We start from the raw sequence: 10,471 nt of genomic DNA, 5'->3' as shown, positions 1-10,471 counted from the left end.
TTAAAGGGCACGAGGGCTCACCGAATAACTGAAGAAGAAAAGGATGTGAATGATATGCTACAGTCCTCCACGGTCACCATATCTCAAGTGAACAGCCACAGTATGGTACATTTCAGACAGTGCTCTCCACAACCACCATCAAAACACAGAATGAGAGGAGTGACAAGAATAATGAAGAATAATGAATACAAAAAGTTGAAAAAAAAAAATCTATTCATGGAGGAGTGTAGTAGTCTCTGTAGTCTGGTGGTACAGCAGCAGATACTTGTGTATCTGTTGTCAGATGGCAGCAGGGTGAACAGACTGTGGCTGGGTGGCTGTTGTCTTTTAGTACCTTTGGGCTCTGTGCAGACATCTCACGTCACTGATGTCACTGATGCTCTGTAGATGGAACCAGTGATGTTCTGGTGGTTCTAATCACCCGCTGTAGAGCCTTCTTGTCCTGGACCTCAGACCTGCTCCTCCTGCCCCTCCCACATCCATATGATTGACAGTTGTCCATCATAGTCGGCCCCCTCCTCCCCTCCCGTCTGTCATATTAAAGCCCTGTTCCCCCCTTTGTGGTCTCAGTTTCTCCACCTGATCCCCAGTTCCTCACACACTGGGATGGACTGCAGTACTTACGGTAAGACAACTATTCCTCCATCTGTGTTTCATCTCACTCTTCAGTCAGCGTCAGGATGCTTCACATTGTGTCAGACGTGTCTTGTTTGGTCCAATCTGGTCATTTTCTGGTATATATTCAACTTGACAGAAGGTTTATGGGACATTATGGCAACAGTTTACTTTAACCACTCTACTGAGTCTTTTCAATCAGTATCTGAACTGTAAACACTTCATGAATGGTTAATGACACTCTTTAACTTGTCAGCATTGATTCATACATAGCTCTGATCATATTTAATGATATGCAGTTACAAAAAAACGAATCCATACATTGTGTTATTAACCTTTGATTGCCTGTTTCAACAATGTCTTTTAATGGACTTTGGCTGAGTTATAGATGCTGTGAGAGTGAGTGGGAACGTTAAGGGGCAATTCCAGTATTTTTGATGTTATTCAAAATACAATTTTTCTTTATTTTTATTCTTAATATTTTGCGGTGTAAATAGTTAAAGCTGCAAATAGTTTTGGATTTGGTCCAGTGGATGGCTTCAACTGGCAGCCGGAAAACAGGCTGCAATGCCTGCAAAAATTATTGTTAGGGGCATCTCCCATCATCCACCGAAAGTGCTTGCTTTTGCAACTGACAGCCTCAGCTGTGTTATGGGTGTTATGTGATCATTAACAACAACGAAATGTTTTATAAACCATTTATTAAACAATTGTAATGGTTTATAAACATCATTTACAATTTTACAACAAACAGTTCCTTAATAAATGGTTTATAAAGCATTTCATTGTTTGTTAACATTAAGATAACTATAAATTAAAGTTTAATCAACAATACATTTAGGATTAATGATGGTTATTATAAAGTGTAACCTCAGACTGTTATTCTAAGTTTCTGACAACATTAAAGAAGGATTCCTACAGAGACAGACCTTTTTGCTGATAAGTAAGATCCTTTTTGTTTAATCACAAACAGCTGGTATATCCTATATTCAAAACCAACAACGGTAAATTGACCTCTTGCAGGACTGACTGGTCTACTGCTGCCCTGATCACTTAGTTTGTTTGCATCATTGTGTGACTTAAGACTGGAACTACCCTTTATATCACTTCAACATTTGTGTAAAGGCTTTCATGCATTATGGTAACTCATAAACTATGCATGTCATAAAATGAGTGTATGATTAGTTGATCAGTGCACGGTGCAATTGTGACTGTTTGAACTATGGAGTTTGTACCGTTTACAGGTGCTGTGTTCTAAATACAATGAGGCAGAATGGGCCTCCATCCATTTTAATGTGTTATACAATTCATAATAACTCATAAACTATTCATGTCATCATCCTGAGCCAGGTGATCAGTGCAGATTTGAAAATAATCTATGAATAAATCATGCAAAAACAAATACAACGTATATCAGGAGATTTATCTTAAACCTTAAAGGAACAGTTCACTCAAACATGTAAATCCAGTCATCATCTCCTCCCCCCATGCTGATGGAAAGTCAGGGGAAGTTAGGTAGTCCACAAAACATTTCTGGAGCTTCACAGCAAAACGGCGTTGCAGCATTCTCCTAAACAACTGAAGTAGCTGGAGACTTGCGAAACGTAATAAAATAAATAAAAGTAAAAATAAAACGGCTCCGTACAGCTTGTCCGGGGTAATCCCAGTGTCTGGAAGCCAAAATTGTTTCCAGAAAAAAAACATCAAGTGGCCCCAGGATCCCAAATTGATTTGAAAAGATGTTATTTACACCTTTTCATTTTACTATAGTTGTTTAGGAGAATGCTGCAACACTATTTTACTGTGAAGCTCCAGAAATGTTTTGTGGACTACCAATCTTCACCTGACTTTCTATCAGCATGGAGGGAGGAGGTAGGCTGATGATTGCATTTTCATTTTTGGGTGAACTGCTCCTTTAATAATTCAAAAGAACAATACTTGTTGATGACTTGTTGACTATCCAATCAACATACACTAATGCACAGTCTGAAATATCAATCTTCTAAGTTGCATTCAAACTGTAGGAGGGGATGTTTACCAACAGTATCTTTACAAATAATGTATGTCAGGAATAGTTAGTAAAAAGTGCAAAGTGATGCATGTTATATACAAACACAGGAAACTACATGAAATCGTGCATGTATCTGTATATGGACAGTGATAGCATAAACTGTTTTTTGAGTTACATGTGAAAAAAAAAATCCACAGAAGAATAACAAGAATGTAGGACAATGTGAGTGTGACTGCTGCTGCAATCCCACAGATACATCACATTTATACTTCATAGTTCATATTTATGTAAAACATGAAGACACGTTTCATATGATCTCAGCTGGGGATTAGAAACCCATCATTACTTGTTTATACAATGTTTAGAAATGTTAAATGGGGGGTTGAAATAAAGCAGTTTCACAGTGTAGGTACAGATATATTTCTTTGATTAGATTATAATGAAAATATAATGTATAAATATGCAACTTCTTATAATTAGTGCATGGTGTGACAATGAATTAACCTTCACACGAGGGTCCTCATATTTTCTTGTTGTCTCAGAGCTGGACACCCTGGAGGTCCCTCCTCTCACCCCCACCAGTAAGGAGGTCCTCAGCCAGGCAGTGAGGGCCAGTTTTGCTGGATTTGCTCAGGAAAGACTGAACCATCACTTCCCACAGGGTACAGCCTGAACAACATGTGCAACACTTCATCCATCAACATGAGACTGAAAGCTTCTATAGGGGGAGGTTGTTTGGTGAATTTAATGTTAATTCATTTTCTCATTTGTCCAGATCCGACCCTGTGGTCTGAGTGGGAGGTGAACTACTGGCTGGACTGGTGTCAGGCTGAGTTCGGTCTCCACGGCCTGGGCTCGGACCTGAGAGGCCTGCAGGGAGGTGAGCTGTGTGGCCTGGACAGAGAGGCTTTCCTGGGCCTCATGTCCGACCGTACTGCAGGAGAGATCCTGTGGGAGCATCTGGAGGACATGAGGAGAGGTAACAACAGTTTCTTCCAAGCTCACAGTTTTGCTTGAATTGTGCCTTGCAAGTTATTTGCTCATTAATGTCTAATTGAGGCACTAGAAATTTAAGTTGCCATATTCAGAGTCAGTTGAAAAAAAGACAACATACTTGCAGAATTAGTCAGAAGAGTGTACCATGTGCATTTAAACATTTAAACAACAAACTTTCTTAACTCTTGAGTCGAGACCCCACATACTGTCACAGGAGACTCAATATAATTTAAAGTTGTATACACAGTACAATCCATGGAGCTCTTTTTGTGGTTTTGAACTTATGTCTTTGTAATCTGGGGGCTTAATGTTTTGGGAAACCCTGTCTTAAGGCCCAAACCATGAAAAATATAGACACATGTTATTGATGAATATGACTCATTTAAAATAATAAATTTGGGCTCCAATCCAAATTACACCAGTTAGGTTGTCCTGAACCCTTTCATGCATGGTGTACGCTACAGTGGACAGATATTTGGAAGCCATTTGTTTTGAGATATGGCGTCATAAATGCAAAATGGCAGAGAGAAGAGGAGATACAACAAGTACCTCTGGAATAACTGTCAAATCCTCTATTCTCACAAAACCAGAATCTAAATAAGATGTTGTTAATACTTTTCCACCCAGATTTTAATAGTATATTTCTAGCACATTCTTTTCTGTGGCGGAACATTTTAATCTGGACCAAAGTATTTCAATCATCTCATTTAGTTGAAATATGTTCTTGTCTTGTTTTTCTGAGAAAAAAGGATTCAACAGTAATTCCTGGGTCACTTTTTATATAGTCACATAACTCCGCAAAACAAACCAAAAAATAAATAAATGTGGTTATTGGCGTGATTTTTCACTTGTTTAAAAGTAAAATCAACACATAAATATGACTTTGGGATTGAATAATTAACTGCATGAAAGGGTTAAATAATATGTACACATTTAAATGACTGTACATTACCACAAGCACAAACAGGCAGTTCAGTAAATCTGCTGATGTGCCTAGCAAGAAGTTGAGGACACAACATTTTAAAAAACTCATTCATTTCCTATCATTTGTTTGGCAAAACTCAAAATATGATGTATATTACATTATACTGTATCCTGGTCATCTATTCCAATCATTCAGCTTCCTCCTGCATATCCAGTATGTGTAGGTATGCAGTATATCTACAGTAGGTGCATACATATGTACACGTGTGTATACAGGTGAATACATTCTCTGACATGTGTTCTTTATTATATTTCTGTCATGGAATAATAACACTACTCCATCTTAACATCTTTATTTATCCTTATTTCCATTTGTTTCTCCAGAGAATGAATATGACTGCACTTCTTCATTATCAACATGTACAGTATCGCCCTACTGCCAGCTTCAACTCATCAAAGGTAAAAATGAAGTAATGAGTCTCCTCCAGCCTTTGGCTCTGTCAGTACCATAATATGATCACTATACTTGTTACAATATCATGTTGAATAGGTTTATGTTTCGCTTGTCTGTTTCCTCAGAGAACTACTCAGACTATGTTCAGGAGCATTCAGACAGACAGAGTTATCATGTTCAGTATCATCCCACTGAGAGACTGACAGACCTTCATCCTCTGGACCCTGTGACTATACAGCATCAAGACTACTATCTGATCAAAACAGAAGATCCCAGCAGGAACATGACCACAGCTGCTCTGCAGCAGGAAACAGGAGGAGTTGGAGGTGAAAACTTTATGCATGCCAACATTATTAATGGTGCAAAAAACCCAAACCTATAGTCCCTATGTATTAATGTGACAAACCTACTGTATATTTTCTCAGCAACTGTGCAGTGTTCCTATGCATTTAGTCTCTTTTAGCTTATTGTTTTGTTTTTTTGGCCCGCTCATTCTTCTCTCACAGTCTCATGAGTACAGGCATCTGTTTTCAGTCAGAAACTCTGATAAACCCACTGTACACTATCTGCTTAGCACTAAACAGCAGACAGACAATGTTAGCATGCTCAAGAACCATATAGCCCCCTCAGGACTTGTGGGAAATAAAAACAGAGCTCTAAGGAGAGTCATAATTGGATGAACATTCAACAGGTGGGACACTAACACTGACACATTAGCCACAAGAAGAGTTTAACCAATTTGTTTGAAATAGGACATTTCACTTTACAGAAGTGCAGATAAATACTGAACATTAGAGAAAACATACATAACTTAACAACATAAGTAAATGAGCACTCTGTAGTTCAGGTGAAGAAATGTTAATGAGAAGAGAAAGATGTTCATTGGCTGCTGATTTTTTTCTACATAAACAAACTACATAAACAAACTCTCTTTGTTTTCATGACTGAATAAACAAACTGACCTTACAGGACAACACAATTTATACTGTTTTACTTTGTTTATATGTGGCGGACCCTGCCACCTTTCTAGCTTCAAACAGTGTTCTGGGACCTTATTGTTGAATGTTAACACATTCCATTTCTAAACTAACGTTAGCTGCTGTCGCTCTCTGTCAGCGGAGCGGAGAGAGGCACTGCGAACGTACATAAAGTCACATCCTCTGGCCTGTCACAGATAATCTGACCTGAGTCCTTCACAAACAAATCCACAGTCCAGCAGCATTAAACAGCTTCAACACATCGTCCACAGGCTTCTATAGGCAACGAAAGGGGCATCACATTACAATCTGCTCACTTATGACCAATAAAAGAGTGAATATGAACAAATTGTTACTAGAGCCCCTTTAAAGATGCATGTACCTGTATAGGAACATGTACATATGTATGCATCTAGATAATTATATAATGGATAATCACTATCCATATAAGCAAATACACCCTTAATTAAATGAATGGAAGAGCTAACTAGACCAGGATACATTAAAAACAGATCCCAAGTGTGGTTTCCTGAGAGCCCTCAGGTTCTCAGGAAAGTGTGGTTTCCTGAGAGCCCTCAGTCCTTACTCAGCTGTCTTTGTCCTGTGTTTCTACGGTTCTGCACTTGTAGAGACGGACTCAGAAGTGGAGATTGTTCACAGTGACGACTCTGACATTGTGGGCTCTCTGTCGTGGACTGCTCCACTCCAGGACACAGAGCCAGTGATGGAGGAGACTATGTCTGAAGATGTCTTCACTTTAACACAACCACACAGGAGCTTCAAAGAATATGTAGGCAACAAAACAGATCTGGGCAGAGCCGTGATACCAGCAGCTATCCTCGCTGGTTACACTGGTGAGTGGTTGGAGGAGGTAATGGATAAAGTTTTTATGTCTCAGTTGTTAATCTGTGCTGCAGATCTTCAAGGTACCTTCCCACTATGTTTCAATAGGAAGTGGTCCCATCCAGCTGTGGCAGTTTCTACTGGAGCTTCTCACAGACCACAGCTGTCAGTCATGTATAAGCTGGACAGGAGATGGGTGGGAGTTTAAGCTGACAGACCCTGATGAGGTACATAATACTTGTGCTTTGAATAATACCAGGATGTCCCACTACATCCGGTTGCATTTTGCAGTATGCACGCAGCATGCTTTTCTGGCTATTCTGACCCACAATCCTCTGCGCATCCTCTGCATGACACACATCACATACATCACAGTGTGTTGCGTGAATATAAACTAAACAGAGAGAGTGCAAACATTCAACAGCTCACTGACACAATGACAGATGAAAGCAAGTGCATTCCTTTATTTTGTACTACAAAATTACACAATAGGGCGCACTGTCATGACATGTCAAGTAGTATGTCCCACTTGTATACATACTGTGTGGAACAGTATGTACTTTCTAAGGGCAGCTGCAGTACGTACTAAAAGTAAAAAGATAAAGTATGCAGTCTGTAAAAAGAATTTGTAAAAAAAAACAAGAAAAAAAACAAAAGTTTACAGTAAAGCAACTTACTACATTTACACAAGTAATATACTTCAATACTATTTTCCACTCCACAACTTTTTACTACATTTACTTGATTACTTTAGGTACTTTTCAGATTACATGCTGCATCAGAGCTTAAGTATAGTGCGCTTATTTTATCTGCAACTGGATTAAAAAAAAGTGATTCCCATTATCAGTAAAAAGCTAAATACAGAATTCAATAATCAGTCAACCCATAGTATACAAATGTGTAGATATACTGTATGTATTATTTTGTTTTACCTGTACTTTTGATACTTCAGTACATTTACTGTCAGATACTTATAAACTTTTACTCAAGTACTATTCATATGGGCGACTTTCACTTGAGCTGAGTAACATTTTAACACAATATATTTACTCATGTATGACCTCTGGGTACTTTCTACAACACTACTAGTTTACATATATAAAAGGAAGGTTCACTCCAAAATCACTTTCCAGAAATCATGATCACAAACCTTGAGCAGTTTCATACACAGTATAGGACCTATTTCCTGTCTGTGAAGTATGCATCTACTCATGGATGAGAGGCTAGCTAACCATGCTAACTAGCCATTAATGTTTACATCCTGTGCTGTCACAAGTATGAGCCTCTCGTTCATGAGTAAATGCTCACTTCCTTCTGTGTGTTAGTAAATTTGTGCACATGTAGTTCCGTAGAAAGAAAATAGTTCCTACACGAAACGGCTCACAACTCGCTCTGTGGATTATCTTCAGTAACCAGGTCATGATTTCTGTTCTGAGCTTTTCAAATGTATTTTTTTGGCGCTTTGAGCACCACAGGCCGAGTGCCATCTGGTTCCATTCTATCAGAGAGAAGGCAGATATCACCAAAACACAGCAACTCACACCCAAACATTTTTACATATAGTGTATTATGAAGTTCAAGGCCGAATGCTATAGACCTCTGAAGTTAAGATGTAGCACTGTCTGCAGGTGGCCCTGCTGTGGGGTCGGAGGAAGAACAAACCCAAGATGAACTATGAGAAGCTGAGTCGTGGTTTACGATACTATTACGACAAGAACATCATCCGCAAGACGGCCGGCAAACGCTACGTCTACCGCTTTGTCTGTAACCTGCAAGGCCTGCTGGGATACGAGCCTGGGGAGCTGCATGCCATGTTGGACATCAGAAACAAGAGTCACTAATGACCTCAACAAACACTGGCAGGAGCAAAACCACACTTGCTATATTGGATCCATCAGTTTATATCTGTATGTGTGTGCACATGTGAGAGGATGCTGAGGTTGTCTGCTAATAGAAGTTCTGAGCCTTAACGTGAAATGTAGCACTTTATCTTGACTGTTGTGACTGTCAACAATAAAGCTCACAGCAAAGTCAATAGTGTCATTTAGTCCTCCTAATTTGAAAAAAAAAATGTATTGATTACCTGTAGGATTTAACAATAGGCTACATTATGTTTTAGTCCATGAAATGTGAAAATGAAAATCCAGTCATCATCTCCTCCCCCCATGCTGATGGAAAGTCAGATGAAGTTTCATAGTCCACAAAACATTTCTGGAGCTTCACAGCAAACCAGCGTTGCAGCGTTCTCCTAAACAACTGAAGAAACTGGAGACTTGCGAAATGTAATAAAATAAAAAATTAAAAAAATAAAACGGCTCCGTACAGCTTGTCCGGGGTAATCCCAGTCTCTGGAAGCCAAAATTGTTTCTAGTAGACGTTATTTATACCCTGGATGTGTGGGCAAGGTCAACGGGTGCACGCTAATGCTTTTAGCTCAGTGAAGGTTTTAGCTTAAAAAGGGTCTAAATAACATCTATTAAAATCAAAATGGGGTTCTCAGGTGAGCTGTGTAGAGCTACTCTATGGTTTTTTTCAGTAGTTTTTTTTCTGGATTGAAAGACGTACCCAGCCACTTCAGTTGTTTAGGAGAATGCTGCAATGCTGTTTTACTGTGAAGCTCCAGAAATGTCTTGTGGACTATGAAACTTATTCTGACTTTCCATCAGCATGGGGACACCAGTGTTGGGTAGCGTTACTTTCGAAAGTAACTCTACACTCTTTACATTACAGTGTTACCAACTGAGAAAAGTAACTCATTACAGTTAGACCCTAAAGCAATTCCCTGCGCATATTGCTGCTTACATATATTGTCCACAGGATGTCTTTCTTCAAAAAGAGCACTATGTAGTTTTGTAGAAGAAATTCAAAATGAGAATTTGAATATTTACAATATTAATGAGGTAATAACACAAACTTTTTTTCCCATAAGTGAATAAACAAGCTGTTCTCAGAGGAAAATAAGGTCCAGAACACTGTTTGAAGCTAAAGGTGGCAGGGTCCGCCACATATAAACAACGTAAAACAGTATAAATTGTGTTGTCCTTTAAGGTCAGTTTGTTTATTCAGTCATGAAAACAAAGAGAGTTTGTTTATTTAGTTTGTTTAGGCTGAAAAACAATCAGCCAATGAACATCTTTCTCTTCTCATTAACATTTCTTCACCTAAATAACAGAGTGCTCCTTTAAATGTAGTCACAGCTAATCATTAATGTTTGATTACAAAACATGAATTCAAGGGCAAAAGGGGAAACTTAATGGGCTTAGTGGGCTGTGGCCACTGTCTTCAGATGATCAGAAAAATAATGAATGATTAGGGATCACAAAAAATAAAACTGCATAAGCATTATTATATATTTCTTAATGCACATGGGCCAATTCGAATCTTGTGGCGCAGCAACTTTAGCCCCTGGGCCCCACTTGTGAGTGCTGGTCTAGACTCAGGTGGTGACAACAAAAAGCCTGAGAGAGTCCCTGCCAGGAGGTGTCTCACCACAGATCAGCCGGTGGCTGGACTAATGGAACCTGATTGATGTATTCGCTCTTGCTCAATCATCTCCTTCCGCCTTTCACTTCACTACAGATGAAAGGTAGGCTGTGTGTGGGTGACTGGAATAGTCAGCCCCTGCAGAGAAACAATGTGCTCTAATTTAAA

At 39.1% G+C, this 10,471-nt stretch overlaps 1 protein-coding gene across 1 annotated transcript; it reads left to right on the top strand.

Moving 5' to 3' along the window:
- Positions 1-2,474: 2,474 nt before the first annotated feature.
- Positions 2,475-8,661, top strand: LOC311251326 (transforming protein p54/c-ets-1-like; the record flags this gene model as incomplete). The annotated part of the gene is made up of 8 exons (XM_084343704.1): positions 2,475-2,487; positions 3,169-3,288; positions 3,402-3,605; positions 4,931-5,005; positions 5,126-5,326; positions 6,607-6,831; positions 6,929-7,047; positions 8,449-8,661. 8 exons carry the CDS (start codon positions 2,475-2,477, stop codon positions 8,659-8,661), a joined length of 1,170 nt encoding a protein of 389 aa, XP_084199830.1.
- Between the last annotated feature and the right edge of the window lie 1,810 nt (positions 8,662-10,471).

Source organism: Pagrus pagrus (assembly GCF_965226575.1).
Source record: "Pagrus pagrus genome assembly, chromosome: 22".
In the NCBI taxonomy this organism is placed as follows: domain Eukaryota; kingdom Metazoa; phylum Chordata; class Actinopteri; order Spariformes; family Sparidae; genus Pagrus; species Pagrus pagrus.
This window is presented reverse-complemented; position numbering and strand designations above follow the sequence as displayed.